This window comes from Chelmon rostratus, chromosome 15 (assembly GCF_017976325.1).
Source record: "Chelmon rostratus isolate fCheRos1 chromosome 15, fCheRos1.pri, whole genome shotgun sequence".
Classification (NCBI taxonomy): Eukaryota; Metazoa; Chordata; class Actinopteri; order Chaetodontiformes; family Chaetodontidae; genus Chelmon; species Chelmon rostratus.
Genome location: NC_055672.1, coordinates 18,485,380 through 18,501,315, shown reverse-complemented (window position 1 = coordinate 18,501,315; position 15,936 = coordinate 18,485,380). Strand labels below are relative to the sequence as shown.

Genomic DNA, 15,936 nt, shown 5'->3' with positions numbered 1-15,936 from the left:
AAAAGGAGTCCAGTCACTACTAAGATGGACTAGTTTGTTTTGAGATACCAAAACTTCATACCATAATTTTGTTATTTTTGAAAATGGCTTGGTAACTAAGAGTAAAAACGTACAATACAAGATATGTTTATGATCCATTGTTTCAGAATATTTATTTTTCATTTAATGTGCAACACTGCTCCCAATAGAAAATATACAGACAAGTTATTTTTTTCATCACAAAAGCACCAGAATATGTCAAGCACAGAACTGTCAGTTTACACAAAGAGCCCTACACCACAGATACTCCGTTCACTTTGCTTCACGAGTGTCCCATGGCAATGACAAAGGAGAAAACACAGCGCATGTCTGATTGTATGACAAAAAATCTGTACTGTGAAATACTTTTTTGACTGGTTTCAGATCTGAACTTAAAATCTAACAGTTTCAAAACTTGCATTGTGCATTGAAAATAGTCTTCAATGGCCAGGACTTTGGTCCAAGATTTACCTAGTGTGCAAAGTATGAAGCAGTCAAATTACCCTTGAACTGCCTCAACAGCCCCCCCCCCTGTTACAAATCAAACAGTAATCACCAATCAATGCTGTGCAATCCAGTTGTTGAAATATTTCAGGTATCAAAGGAAAAGATTTGAGTAATTCATTGTGATATAACACTGCCCTGGGCCAACTGGATCAGGCTTTATTTTGGTCTTTTCTCTGCATAATAGTGCTGCAATCAGAGGGTCAACAACAATGATTGTATTGTATAAGAGATTAGTTGTCGTGTTATGGTTGTGGATGGAGGCTTTGTGTTCTATCAAGAACACAAGAACACCGACCAAGAAGTGCTCTCAGAGCAGTAAATACAAAACAAGGATGTTGTACAACACTGTCTCCACCAAAACAAACAAACAAAAAAAAACATTATGAAAGTAAACTTTCACATGTTTAACAATTTTTAATTTGTTTTGGTCTGCACCTCTATCTACTTCCCTAATTATTTTACATAGTACAACATAGTTTGAGACTTTACTCAATGGCTTAACTGTAAGGAGGAAATCTGGCATTTCTAACAAATAAACAGGTATATGTAAACATTTACACCAGTTATACCTGATTTTACTGTAAGAAGTAATAACAGACAGTGTTGTGAATGCAAAATGCAGGTTTACAATACAAAACAGTAATGCTAACAATACACTGCACGAGAAGGCAATACCATGCAGACATCTACCAAATCAGAGACATTTTTATTGACATATTAAGAATCTTTACATGGTTACAGATGACTTCGGCCGGTCAGAAACATTGAATACACTGCTAGTCCTGAACTTGTCATCTGACATCTTCATCGCTGTTCTTAATACTGCTGTTGGCCCTCAATCAGGTTCACTTTGTCTGAAAGCTCGTCAAGTGAACAGACAGTCAAGGAAATAGAGTTAAAAAAGTGTAGTTGTTTGTTTGTTTACCACTTCATCACTGACCATTTCTAAAAATGCACCATGAAAAATCAACAGATTCAGATTCAACTTCCTGTAATTAAAAGTAAAAATAAGATAAAAAAGATTATAGCAGCTGTCCAAGGTAGTGAAAAAAAAACTTTTTAGAGACACAAAGTGTGAAGCAGGTATTTCTCCCCAGTTTTGTTCCCCTTGTGTTTCCCTCTCCTGCCATGTCCTATGTTGGTCTCTTTGTGTTGTGTGTGTGTTTGAGTGTGTGTGTGTGTGTGTGTGTGTGTGTGTGTGTGTGTGTGTGTGTTGTTCCTATCCTGCCACTCTGGCCACTCCTGCCGCTCTCCTGGTTCCTTGATCCCTGTTCAACCTGCAGATCTGTCATCCATCAGCTCATCACCGTATATCAACCCGGGCTCTTATCCCACTTGTCGCCAGATCATTTTCTCTATTGCTGTGGTAGCTACATGCTTCAGGCTTCTTTTGGTTAGATTTCCACCTTGTTCCTGCCCAGCCACACTCCACGACCTCCCATCATCCACCTGTTCTTGGCCCGTGCCAACCATCATCCACTTCTCCCCCGTTCCCCAGTACCTTAAAATATATCTTCAGAACTTCACGTAATCTTAGTGTCTGTGTCCCCAACCTTACAACAACATCATAACACTCACATAATAATCACAGTTTTAAATCTTACATCAAATTCAAACTGGATCCTTCTAAGCAAAAAGGATATGTTTTCTGCTCAGCTCCTGAATGGTTGACTGCACTTTTTTCTGGAACACAATCTGAGCTTCACACATGCAGGCATCTTGAGTAATTTCACTTCTCATTTCCTCTGAAAGAATAAGAAAAATATGAAGAAAGTCAGAGCATGTGAGTGGCGTTTCACCATGTTTAGGGTAACCTCTTTGCAATACTTATTTGTAATTTGACTACTAAATACATTTGGCTACTCAGAAGAAAAACACAGCACAGCTCATCCTACGTTTCACTTTGTGAGTCGATGACCAACATACTTTGAAGCACCCAGTCAATGTCAGCGTTCAATATGAGAAATTCTGGCACTGACAAAATCAGATAAAAACGAGGGGGGTTTTTAACTCACATCATTAACAGAATGGATATTGATTTGACCAATGTAGCAGAGATCAGGTACAATCATGATTTTTATTTTGTGAGTGAGATTAGAAAATATGTTAAAAATATCCGTTCAACTAGTTAATCACAAACTGCGGTTGCCTTGTTACCGAGGTCAGGTGTGGATACCTTTAAAGAGGACACATGGATGTTATTTTTTGAGCAACATACCCACATATACATACAACACCAATTCACTGAAAAAGAACAGAACATAGACAGACCAGACAACAGGCAAATCAATTAGAACCATTATTTTGGGTCCTTCAGGTGGACCAAACTTCTGTGTGGGCTCACGCTACACTTCCACTGCTTTAGCAGTCTGTCATTCCTTAAGCAGCAGTGCAGCACATGTTTATGTCCTGTAAACTGTGCTGTAAATGGATGGATCAGTAGAAGTATTGTCGCTGGACACAGTAGCTTTGGTTGCAGTCAACTGCAGACTTCTCCACAGCTAGAGAATGCAAAAAAGACAAACGTGTAAGGTGTGATAACTACTAAAATCAAAGTTAACACATTCTAACTCTAAATCTATAGACACCAGACAGGCAGAGCATCTTATCAGTCCCACGGGCCTGACCAAACTGTGGGGATGACAATCCTTAAGCTCCTTTTAATTACATATAAGCTACACCCTTAAGGTGAATTTGTGGTTCTCCATTGAGATGTACTTTAACATTGATCCACAGTTTTTACATAAAGGGTCTGGCTGTGAAAGTCTTCAAAAATGTGAACAGTTTCACATGAAAAATGTTCTACATGGACTGTCTTTCATCTAGATCATGGTTATCCAAGGAGGGTTTGAATCTGAAACGGACTTGGTAACATGAAATAAGTTGAAAAATGACTAGTCTTGACCTTTTCAGGAATACTTAACTAATTTGTTTTTCATATCTGTCACAAAGTATTGAAGCAGTGCTCCAGCAATCAAGGGTTAAACTTAGAACTATTCATCAATTTGTCCGTTTTTACAGATGTAGGTGTCGTACAGGTACAGTCATGGCACACTCTTGGGACTGGGCCATCACAATAGCATTGTCCAGACTGCCTTTCCTTCGAGGGATGGAGGACATAGCAGTCTCCCTACTGGTGGGATGTCGTGTTGTTCCAAGCCTCGTACAGCCAGAAATGAGCCATGCCACAACCTAAGGCTGTAACAAAAACTCAGGCAAGTAGTTTATGCACTGACCTGGTGAGATACAAGCTTAATTCCTCATGCCTGGTGTTGCCTTTTGAGCCAGAACATCAAAATTGTCTTACATTGTCTAGTTTGAGCTCATCAGCATGGAAGACGTACGACCATTGTAATAACATCCTGCACTCTGGCCTATCTGGACTGTCCATGGTGTGGTGGACTCCAGAGCATGTGGCAGAAATAATGCTGCCATAAGACCAGGATAAGCAAGGTACCAGTTAATGGAGTTGGAATTGTCCTTGACTGGTATTCTTCCCCTGTAGATTTGGATTTGGGTTTTCAGATGCAGAAGACACCGTGTCCAGTCAGACCAGCTTCCATACAAAAGGTGTGGCTCATCCTGATTTGCAGACCACACAAATGCAAATTTCAGTAGTGCTCTGCTTAGGATAATGGCGAAGCCTATGGACACTTTAGGGGGCAAAGCCTGGATTATATATGAGATGACATAGAGGAAGTCTGTATTGGATTGTGGATTTTTAGAAGATAAAACAGATAACAATTAGAAAACTGGCATCTCACCTTAAATCATTTTACTTAAGGATGGTTTGAAAATGTCTCTTGTCAAGTCAAGCACATGGTCCACATGTACAGCTGTTGAAACTTGGTTGCTTTGAGGACTCACGAAAATCATGTACATGCACAGTACGCCACACCGTTCAGTAAGTGGTGAAGTAAGTGTCCATCTGGCCAAGCTCAACAACAGTTGTACAAAACTGCTAAGTAGGCAACTGACAAATTCCTGAGACTTGAACTGATTCAAACTAAAGACAATCTCTTGACACTCTCAATACACAGACACAATTACGTATGTTGAAAAAAAATCCAGATCCTTACGTGAACATGTCTTCTGGTCTGCATTCAACACATATCCCACTCGACACTGGCAGTTGTATGAGTCACCATTGTTGATACATATATGCTGGCAGTCATGTCTCTGAGCACAGGCATCTGAACCTGGAGACAATAGAAATGCCAAAGCAGCTCTTGGTGCACAAGTCTTTGGAGCTACTGTGGAAAAACACAACTCATCCTGCACCGGTGTTAACTTGAAAGGAAGAACTTTCTTACGTGAGCACGTTTTCTGATCCATGTTCAACGTGTATCCTACTCGACACTTGCAGATGTAAGAGTTCCCATTGTTGACGCAAATGTGATGGCAGTCATGTCCCTGGGCACAAGCATCCGAACCTGAACCTGGAAAGAAATGCTCACACCAGTGTGCAGAAGCACTTCAAATGAAAGGACAGTGACACAAATCTGACACGCAAAACACTTCCAGCTACTTACGTGAGCATGTTTTCTTGTCTGGATTCAGAATATATCCCACTTGACACCTGCAGATGTACGAGTCATCACTGTTTACACAAATGTGCTGGCAATCGTGTCCAAGAGCACATGGATCAGCACCTGAAAAGAGATTATTACATCTCATGACATCATTCAAGGCGGGATTGGACTATTGGAGCCTCTGACAGTTGATGCAACTATCTGTATCCCAAGTGTCAGGCTGACACAGGTATCCTGGTCACAGGTGTCCAATTTTGAAAAGAGAGACACACTTAAATTACTCTAATTACCTCTGTCAAGGAACACTTGTGGAGAGTTTAATGGCCACCAATGTTTGTACAATGTATTTAAGTCAAGGCCATGTCAACCATACCCCTAGATCAGCCCCAGTGTCCCCACTTGGTGCCCATTTTGGCTAAAGTACAATCCTCAACTATTAAAAACAACCTACAAAAGCTGGTATGTGCTTCATCAGCCCTTGCTGTCCAAGTAAACCTTGGGGCTGTATTGATAAAGAGACGATGCACTTACTTAGAAAAACTCAGTTTGGAGGGAATGTGTTACACCATGGCATGTACTTGAAAGTCAGACTTTCAGTCTTACGTGAGCATGTTTTCTGGTCTGCATTCAACACATATCCCTCATGACACATGCAAAGGTGAGAATCGCCATTTTTGACACAAATATGCTGGCAGTCATGTCCCAGGGCACATGCATCCGAACCTAGTGAAAAAAGACACTTCCGCAGTTAACATCCATAGCTAACGTCGTGATACTGTACATGTGTTTTCTGATGAAAATTATTCACCAAAATATTAAGCTTTATATATTTTTATGACTATGTTTAGGTATTGCCAGCACTTGGTTAATGTTAGGGAAAGATCACAGTCTGTTTTAATACAGAGAAATCAGCAGCGATCATGAGCTTTCCCTAACCTTAACCAAAGTGCTTTCATTGCCTAAACCTGCCCTCCATCCACCCCAACCACCTCACTGCCAGGCCAGCACTGTACATAAAAACCAGGGCTTCATTCATGCAAACGTTGATTGCAAACATAATCCAGGCAGCAATAAAGTTTGTCAGGAGGAAATGGAGTTTCTAGAGGACAAGGCTGGATGAGTGGGTACTCCATACCTCTATGTGTAAGCTTCTGAACTTAGTGCTCATTTGAAACACATGAACTATTAACTGTGCATTACAGTGCCTCCTGAGCTCTTGTTGCATTGACTTCAGTCAGCATTTTTGGAAAACACCAATACTATACGATTATTTTCACTTTTGCTGCATTTCATCAAGTATATCTAATACTGGAGTTTGGTGGAACACCTGACACTTAGTTCAAGAACATGCATATCAATGTGTTAAAATCAATGCTAAAAAGACTTCAATTAAGGTTCTTACGTGAGCATGTTTTCTGGTCTGCATTCAACACATATCCCTCATCACACATGCAAAGGTAAGAATCACCATTTTTGACACAAATATGCTGGCAGTCATGTCCCAGGGCACATGTATCTGAACCTGAAAAGAGACACTTCCACAGCTAACATCCACAGCTAACATCCAAGATTATAACTGGCCACAATGTATTAAAAATGTATAAAGGAATGGTCAGTGCCTCGTTCTGCATACAGTCAAGTACATCCAATAAAAACAAAGATTATACAAGTAGTGAACTACAGGCAGTGTATTAGGAAATGCACATCAAATCTAATGATAAAGCCCAAGTTCTTACGTGAGCATGTTTTCTGGTCTGCATTCAACACATATCCGTCTTGACATTTGCAGGTGTACGAGTCATCGTTGCTGACACAAATATGTTGGCAGTCATGTCCCAGAGCACATGTATCTGAGCCTGAAGAGACATTCACACCGGTAACCGACAGCACCAAACAGTTACAGTCTGCGTCATGACCGTGCGCTCCGTACCTGTGGATGCATCAGTCCCAGTCTCCCAACTTCCAGCTCATTCAAAACAAATTCAAATCTAACTTCCTCATAATTTAGAACAACCAACAAGAGCTGGTGTATGTGTGTCCACAGAACAATGCTTCACCTTTTTCTGCATTTAACCAAGCACATGCATTTTTCATTTTTTAATCAACCCTAAGATATGATGAAGGTCCGAGTTCTTACGTGAGCATGTTTTTAGGTCTGCCTCTAACTTATATCCCACTCGACACTTGCAGATGTACGAGTCATCACTGCTTTCACAAAAGTGCTGGCAATCATGTCCATGGGCACATGGATCAGAACCTGAAAAGAGACATGTCCACACGTGACTGGCATCTCATTACATCAGTCAAGGACAGCCTGGACTGTTGGAGCCTCTGACAGGCCATGTTTCCTTTTACTATAGCTAGCTGTGGTCACATCGTCTTCCTGTATCAATCCCTCTCACCAGTCTCTGAGTTGTTCAGGCTGAGCTCAACAACTGACTGTGTGAAAATGTTACAAGGAAGTGCAATATTTGGAATGAAGAAGTCTGTTTGATCAAAGCAACTCAACAATTCCTTGTCACTTGCAATTACAGCAGTCCAAATTACAATGTGCCTGTCAAGCAGCAAAGACCTGGTGGTTTATAACCCAAATCCAAGTAGCAACCACTATTCCAAAAGACTGGAAAAACCTCATCCTCAACTGCTGTGACACAAAACAATCTCACCAATTCACAAATCAATATATTTCTGCAGATTTTGCTTCATCAAAAAAAAAACAAAAAAACATGCCGAGATACAAGCATAAAGTCTACCTGAAAATTCCATGTTCGTTGGTGAGCATGTTTTCTGGTCTGCATTCAAAACATATCCCATTCGACATTTGCAGATGTAAGAATCATCAGTGCTGGCACAAATATGCTGGCAGTCATGTCCCTGGGAACATGAATCCAAACCTGAAAAGAAAAAACTCCCTTATCGAACACGAAGCCCTTATTGTGGAACTTAATGTAGTGCCTCACCAGCTCCTGCTATGTGCAGCAAACGGAGGATGAATGTCAGTCAAACAAAACAAAAGAAGTGCAAGAAATCTATGAAAAATATGCTTGTTCTTACGTGAGCATGTTTTCTGGTCTGCATTCAGCACATATCCCTCCTGACATTTGCAGGTGTAGAAGTTATCATTGCTGACACAAATATGCTGGCAGTCATGTCCTTGGGCACATGTATCTGATCCTGAAAAGAAACATCTAACCAACTAAGTCTAATGGCGTGAGTCAGGAAGCCACGAGTCAGTTCTGTTTCAAACATGAGCACATCACCCTTTAAATGGGCTTCAACTGAGGTCTGACTATTCATGTCAGGGCAAGTGGCTGTGGAACAGAACTGGAGTTGTTGACTTTGCAGCCAGGTGCTTTAGACAAGTGCATACATGGCTTAGTTTGACTCTAGTGTATTATTTTTGGGATGCAGTAATAACTCTAGCTGACTTACTTCCTTTTTCCATATGCATGAGAGGCAGCAGCCTGGGCCAGGGCCAGGTTCAGAAGCTTTTGAATGGGGGGCCAAAACTACGGGACAGATTTAGAGGAAAGGGGCACATTTGGGAAAATGTGGTCAGACTCATATTTAAAGACCTGATTCTTGGCAGGCTTTAGCGTAAATTTGGGGCTGCTTTGTTTCTCTTTGTGGTTATTTTGCATCTCTTTGTCATCATTTACCCTATTTTTGTGAATGTTTTACATCACTTTGAAGTCATTTTGCATCTATGTTTGGTCATTTTGTATTAATTTGTGGTGATTCTGTGATTGTTTGGCATGTCTTTGTGGTTGTATGATTGACTTTCTTACAGCAAATATTAACAGACACTCCATACCAAGGTTCTGATACTAACAAGCCAAATGCCCGTCATCTTCTTACCCTGGAATCTGGAATTTGATTGGCCACCCCTCGCCAACTAGGACTGATCACAATCTGTCCCAATTTTTTTTGGCATCCATCCCAGTCTTTCAATACTTGCCCTGTCCTAATGTATATATGACAACCAGCCTATTCATTTCAGAAGCTAGAAAAAAAATCTGTTAAGAAATGATCTTGGGTGGGCATGTTTTCAAGTCTGCATTCAACACATATCCCCCTCATCACTTGCAGGTGTATGAGTCACCACTGTTGATACAAATATCCTGACAGTCATGTCCCTGGGCACATGCATCTGAACCTGAATCTGACTGACATAGTCTTGGGTTCAGTTAAATTGTTCCACTTGTTCTGTTTTCCACCTCTCCTTTTTGTTCTGTTGTTGTAACAAGTGGATTTACCCGGCATGGGTCAATAAAGTCTTTTCTTACTTTATCTAACTTATCATTCCTGTGATTTAAAAATAAGAATATCTTTGCTTTTAAAGTACCTCCATTTTCCCCAACAGCTGTCTGTCACAGCCACTGCTGCAGCTCACACTCCTGGCCATGTTTTTAGAGCTCTACCACCTGTCCCTTTCACCTAACACAATGTCTTCTCTCTCCACCACCCCCTTCAACCTCCACACAGCCCCCTGAGGAGGCTCGCCTCACAGTTTGAAAACATCAGATGGCCCACAAAATCCTCAGTTAAGGAGGATTTTGCAGACCCTCTGGGTCATTACTTGTAGAATGTTTGCCCCTCAGCACTCCAGGCCTTCATCCTGTCCTGCTCATTTAATTTGTGCTAAACAGTCTCTGCCCTAATCTATTTATGGCAACCCAAAACATTAATAACAAGAGATGGCATGCAGGGTGCCCACAGCACAAAATGCCTAGCTAACCGATGTCCAAAGGGAGCTTCAAAAGCTTAGGAACTTGGGATTCCAAGGCTCTGTCAGAGTTCTTACATTAAATATTTTAAAAGTTAAAAACTTTTACCTCAATTAAGGCTTTCCCATCCAATCAAAACATAACACGGAAGACACTGAAGAAAAACATTAAGACAAAGATAAAGATCCTCACGTGAGCATGTTTTCTTGTCCGGGTTCAAGACAAAGCCTGCGCGACACTTGCAGTTGTACGAGTTGCCACTGTTGACACAAATGTGCTGGCAATTGTGTCCCTGAGCACATGCATCCAAACCTGAAAAGAAACACTAATGTCTGATTGGCTTACGCCTTGTCAAGTCAATAATTATGTGCTACAGTTCTGTTAGTAAAATGTAAGTATGTCTTCATTAATTGTGTAATTTTGTAATTCAACAGAGCCACAAGCAGATTAGTTTACTTCATCTCTGTGCTTCAGCTGTAGTGATGTTAAGTGAATTAATTTTGTTGTCTCAAATCCTGTGTTATCTTTGAAGGAAGAGACGTAGTCTTTTCTCACATTCAAATATTGCATAGCATGTTTTAAATTGACACCCGAATAACTATCCACCTTAATTTTCAGAACAGAATAGGCCATGCAGTTCAGACCACATAAACATAAATGTACACTGTCATAATCACTGCATGTGTTTGGTAGTGACGTCATTGTTGGGGATGGACAGAAGTCGGTCTCTGTAAAACACAGAGGTTGGTTGAACTCATTCGTCAGGTTCAAGCTGTCATTCAAAAACAAGCTTTTGAAATTGTGTGACTGGAAGTCAGTCATAATTTTAAGCACAGTTCAACCAGAGAGAAACTTGCATGAACAGCATGGTTAACCTCAGCAGCTACCTTGCTAGTTTGGGTGGTATCAAAAGCTGAAAAGAGAAATTCAGGGGCAACATCTTCAAATCCATTTTTACCTGTGGACTCTCACCCAAAGGTACTGAGCCGTTGAGAGGTCAGGGCCGGAGATGTTTTGAATGAAATACCTCTGTGGCAATACCTGGCAATAAGTTTTGTGTTGCCTCACAATAATTTTGCATTCCTCTGCAATCACTTTTACCTTGCCAAGAGTGTTTTGCATTGTCTCAAAGTAACTTTTGCATTGCCTTGCAGTAACTTGCATTCCCCCTGAAGACCATAGCTGTGGCTGCATGCTTGGCAGTGGGTTGAGCTACAGTTGTAGCTGGGGCTGGGGCTGCGTTGCCAGGATTACAGCAGGAGAATTAACCTGAATACATGTTTTTGGATGGCAGGCGACACCGTAGGAAACACGAGGAGAACATGCAAACTTCACGAAGAACTGCCCAGCACTGACCAGGACCTTCTTGCTGTGAAGCAACAGTGCTAACCACTTGTTGTTCATGCTATGCCTCCTGAGTAAACACGGTGTTACTGATACGGTTATGGCTGCAGCTGCACTGATGCCAGTCTTTACAGCTCCTAACCTGTTAGCATTAGCAGAGAAATATTGTACAGCAGACACTCAGGATGTGAAGCCTGTGTTTTATCAGATATGGCTGACGTGTTACCAGATCTACCACAGGAGTTCAGCTTCACCAGAAGGTTCAGCCAGCCTTCCTCTACAGATCAGATCAGAGGGAATGCAAAATAGCGCAACATATTGCAAGGGACTGCAAAAGAATTGGGAATAAACACAAAACTTTCTCTAAGAAACAGAGAAAGACAGAACTTACTTTGAGGAAATGCAAAACCAGTCCAGAAAAAATCCACCGTTTGAGATTTACACCATTATTTTGAAATCCTCGTAGTTCTTATTTTCCAAGTTCTGATATCACCCAAATTTCTCATGGAAATGAGCGGTTGGGCTGGATCAAGCATTCCTGTAGCCTACCAGCATGAAGTAAACATGTAGAAGTGTGAAGGTGAAAGTGATTTGTTTATAGTAACAGTTTGACATTTTTTATTTCCTGCAATCATGTCATCACTGTGAGATTGCCAGGCAACTGACAGAGGCACCAGGAGGTCACTGCCCCCATCCTAGAAATAATCTCCCACATAGTGAAACCACAGCTTGTTGTCTTTGCAAGTTGTTAGCTTTTGTAAGGATTGTAAAAAATCACATACTGCAACTATTAATAACTGAGCTTTAAAAGTGCTGGAAGGCACGGTTTTTACATGACAGACTGTTTCCCTCCATTTCCATTACTTATGCTAAGCTAAGTTAAGCAGCAGATGTATAAACAGAACTATATGAGTGGTACAAATCTTCTCATGTATCTGTAAGAGAGCAAGCAAGTGTATTTCCCAAAAGGTCGAACTATTCATTTAGACAGGTCTGTTTTGCAATTAGAATGTTTATGTGAAATTTTGTGCATTCATAGGCCAATTTAAACAACTGTAAATACATGTTTTCTTCCAAATTTCTTTAAATCCAAAGGTTTCCACTGAAGTACATTTTAGTCAAATTTAGTGCAAGCTTGTTTAGTTTTTGCATGCAAAATGAGTGGCTGTTAATGTTCTGTTGCCAAAGCTCAAATTTTGGACCTGGGCAACTTAGCGGTCTTCAGGTAACAGCGCAGGGCATGCAGAACAAGATGCAGCACAGGGCGCAAAGAGCAGTGTGCTCCCTGTGAACAGTAAAGGCAGCATCATATTAGGGTTCAACCATTTTAAAGTGTTCAAAGTTGTAGAATTTGCTCTGTATTAGCAAATCAACCAGTGAGGTTTGTCCTCTTAAAGTTGGTTAGTACATTACTTAATGTTTATCCTTTAACTTACTATCACCATCTGCATGGCAACAGTTAGTAAAGACCTTTCTGAGGGGAATCCAAACACAAGTGCGGTAAATCACTGGTTACCTCGCCCTTGTTCTTTAGCTCAAAGAAGAGGACCGGTCTTTAGAATGGAGATTCCCTCCATGGTGCTGCCCATATGATCACAGGTGAAATTTAAAGGACGGACCTGACGTACCGTTGTTTCCTTTATCATCATTTTCATTATTTATTCCGTCTTTCCTGCCATCTAGGCCTAGTCCATAATCATCAATTCCGCCATCTAATGGAATAGCCGCACTCCCGTTATCATCATCCTTACCACACAAGGTTTCCCTAAATTTGGAAGTCAGCTTCTCTATGACACCATAGGTCTCCACATAGAAGACATGGTCATCATGTGGGTGGCTGGCCATGAGGCGGAGGGACATCATATCAGCTCTGTCCACTCCCACTGCGTAGATCTCGATCCCAGATGCCCGAGCTGCTGCTGATACGTCCTCTACCTTATCCTGGGGCCTCCCGTCTGTCACTATGATGGCTACTTTGGCAATATTCACGGAGCTAGCTCGGGCCCCGGCCTCCGCGGTGAAAGCTTTCTCCATGGCAGTCTTGATGGCCATGCCTGTCATGGTGCCTGAAGCGAGGGGCTCAACACGAGCCAGTGCCTGCTTCAGGGCCGACTTGTGAAAATACGTCTTCAATAGAAACTCAATCTGCACTGTGCTGGCGTAATTGACAAGGCCGACTCGTGTGGCGTCTGAGCCGATCTCCAAGCTGTCCACCATGTCTTGCAGGAACTCCTTGGCCTTCTCAAACTCAGCAGGGCGCACACTACGGGAGCTGTCTATGATGAAGACCAAGTCTATAGGGCGATTTCTGCAGTTGGACCTTGTTGCTGTAAAAATAAAGGACATTTTCTTCTAATGTTCTTAGAGATATTTTATATCAAGTGAGACGCAAAAAACCTGTATCAGATGCTAATAGCGCTCATAGGAGTTATGACACTTTTAAATTTGCCAGAAAAGACTGTCCACAACGCCACATCAATCTTTTGGGAGTCACATGAAAACACGTTAGTTATGACTGAAGTCAAGTACCTGTGACAGCTCTGATGGATGCAGGAGAGCCACTGGAGTCTCGAGCAGGCTGCCAAGACACAAACGGTGCAGCATTGTTTTGCGGCTGTGAGAGCAGCTGGCTTTTCTTTGGCGGCTGGTGATGGGAGGGCTGATAGCGATGAAACCTGGAATTAGTGCCGCCAGCTTTGCCAAGGGAGACAGAAAAGGCAGAGGGGAGAACAGCAGAGCAGTGGTTATTTTGGATTAACTCGAGCAAAAATGAGATGCAACATGAGGGGCATGCATGCATGACTATTAGCTCAGTAACACATTTTCATTGTGAGGATCACAGAAGGGAAAAGAGCATGCACTGCATGCTTTCTGGGCTGTATGACAGATATACGCCATATACAGTATACTGCAATTATTGATATGCACATTTACTGACACAGTTATATTGCCTAATGTTTGCTGCAAAGCCTGGTCAAAACTAATTGCATATAGCCAAATAGAACATAATTTAGGCATGCATATAGAACAAAATTGACACTGATGTTTCAGTTATGACTGGAGAACGATGAAGTAAATCTTAACGTGGCCTCAGTTTGTGCCTCATGTATTTAGAATGCATTCCAGTCAGATTTAAGCATCTGATTTTCTGAATGCTTAACTGCTGCTCTGGAAGTATTTCCAGAACTGAAAAGAGTCTTTGAACCATCCGTATGAAAAAATATAGCAAGTATAAGTATTCAATACTTTGTCTTAATCAGAACAACATTTGTTGCCAGAAAGGGCATCTCCTGACACACAATTCTTTACCAAGATTTTATATTCTCATACAAGATGACAACAAGACATTCATATTTTTCTTGTGTATTACAAACAGGATCAGGACACTATGTCATGTCCAGCTACATGGATGGTCATCTCACTTTTAAAAACTATACGGTTGTAAAAGACTTTGGGGGTTCTGCAAACACCTCCAGAGCAGCAGCTGCAAGTGCTCTCAGGTTATTCATGCTCGGCTCTGTGACACGAGGGCCCAAACCCATCAGGATGTCTGCTATTATTATTGCGCCATATCCCATAATTGTGCCCAAACTATGCCAAACGCACGGAAAACAGAAACGACGTTAGAGTTACGGTGCGCGCATCCACAGCATCAGCAACAGGTGAATACATAAGAAACCAACCTCCGCTGTCAGCTGCCCGTCTCTCCTGCGTCAGGTGGTTGTTGGCACCTTGTTCGACCCCCTGCTGTTGCTGTGAGCCCCGGGGTGTGGAGTCACCCAGCTGCACCTCTTGGAAGGTATCAGCCCCTGGTGCATCGTCAGAGATGTCTTCAGAGCGCTGATGGACCCTCGGAGAGACTCGTGGAGCTGAAGGACTCGAGTGAATCTTCCGGCTGTATGAGCCAAACTGCGGGAAAGTTCCCAGAGCCCCCGACGCCATGAGGCCAATGAAACAGAGCAATCCCCACGCTGGTGAAGTCATGTTGCCTGCGCACACTTCTTTTCCGCCCGCCCTCCGGCCCACCGCCACCACTCACTATTTATATGATGTCGTCCGCGGCCCACAAGGCGTGGGGAACCAGAGGTCCAATCCAGAGACATGTGGAGGAGGTGAGGGACGGAGCGCACAAGCGAGGGTGGTGTCAGAGCTGCAGCAGTGGCTGCTACTTCTCCACAAGTCTGCAGTGTAATTGACTTCATTCATTTGTGCAGCATTTCGAATACTTCATTACATTCAGACGTTAGATTCACAGACATTTTTATTATTATATCACACAGTATGTATTTATTCTATTATCTATTTAACAAATACTATAGTGAGAATTTCTATATAAGACTCTTAGTAGACTGTAGGAGAAGTAATAGTTATAGTAGACCATTCATTAATCAGGAAACAGTGGGGGGCTGCAATCAGTGGCGAAATGTAAGTATTTAATCAAGTACGGTACTTAACTGTAACTCTAATTAGATCCATCTCAGCCAGAAAAAAAACATTAAAATGCTGCTTACGCTTTAATACATTAGTCATGATTAACCAATCATGCAACATAACATTCTGACTACTTTTACTTTTGATACTTGAAAGTTAATGAATGGAGGACTTGTACAACTTGTCATTTTACTGTGTGGCGTTACTTTTACTTCAGTAAAAGATCTCAATACTTTGTCTACCACATAATCATTTTTCCTTGCAGCCTTGTTATGCTCAGTGTTGATGCTGAGTAACTCAAAATGTCCAACTACAGTGTTCCACTCACACACCCCTGCTGACATAATAAGCTATAACATTACAAGAAATGGCCTCTG

The 15,936-nt window shown here is 41.7% G+C and overlaps 1 protein-coding gene across 1 annotated transcript; it reads right to left on the bottom strand.

The window, feature by feature from the left end:
- Positions 1 to 136: 136 nt before the first annotated feature.
- On the bottom strand, positions 137 to 15,112 carry LOC121618887 (matrilin-3-like). Its single transcript, XM_041954520.1, has 9 exons — positions 14,812 to 15,112; positions 13,658 to 13,822; positions 12,880 to 13,455; positions 9,977 to 10,096; positions 6,794 to 6,913; positions 4,839 to 4,964; positions 4,605 to 4,724; positions 2,169 to 2,270; positions 137 to 1,394 (listed from the first exon to the last, which is right to left on the bottom strand). Exons 1-9 carry the CDS (start codon positions 15,110 to 15,112, stop codon positions 1,342 to 1,344), a joined length of 1,683 nt encoding a protein of 560 aa, XP_041810454.1. The 3' UTR covers positions 137 to 1,341.
- Between the last annotated feature and the right edge of the window lie 824 nt (positions 15,113 to 15,936).

What these genes read in the sequence shown, in the direction of transcription:
- LOC121618887 (XM_041954520.1), bottom strand. Translation starts at nt 15,112, where the DNA reads ATGACTTCACCAGCGTGGGGATTGCTCTGTTTCATTGGCCTCATGGCG. An exon ending in ATTTAGGGAAACCTTGTGTG is followed by an intron (nt 10,097 to 12,879) that starts GTAAGGATGATG and finishes GTTTCTTTTCAG; the next exon opens with GTTTGGATGCATGTGCTCAG. An exon ending in GGACAAGAAAACATGCTCAC is followed by an intron (nt 6,914 to 9,976) that starts GTGAGGATCTTT and finishes ATGTCTCTTCAG; the next exon opens with GCTCAGATACATGTGCTCTG.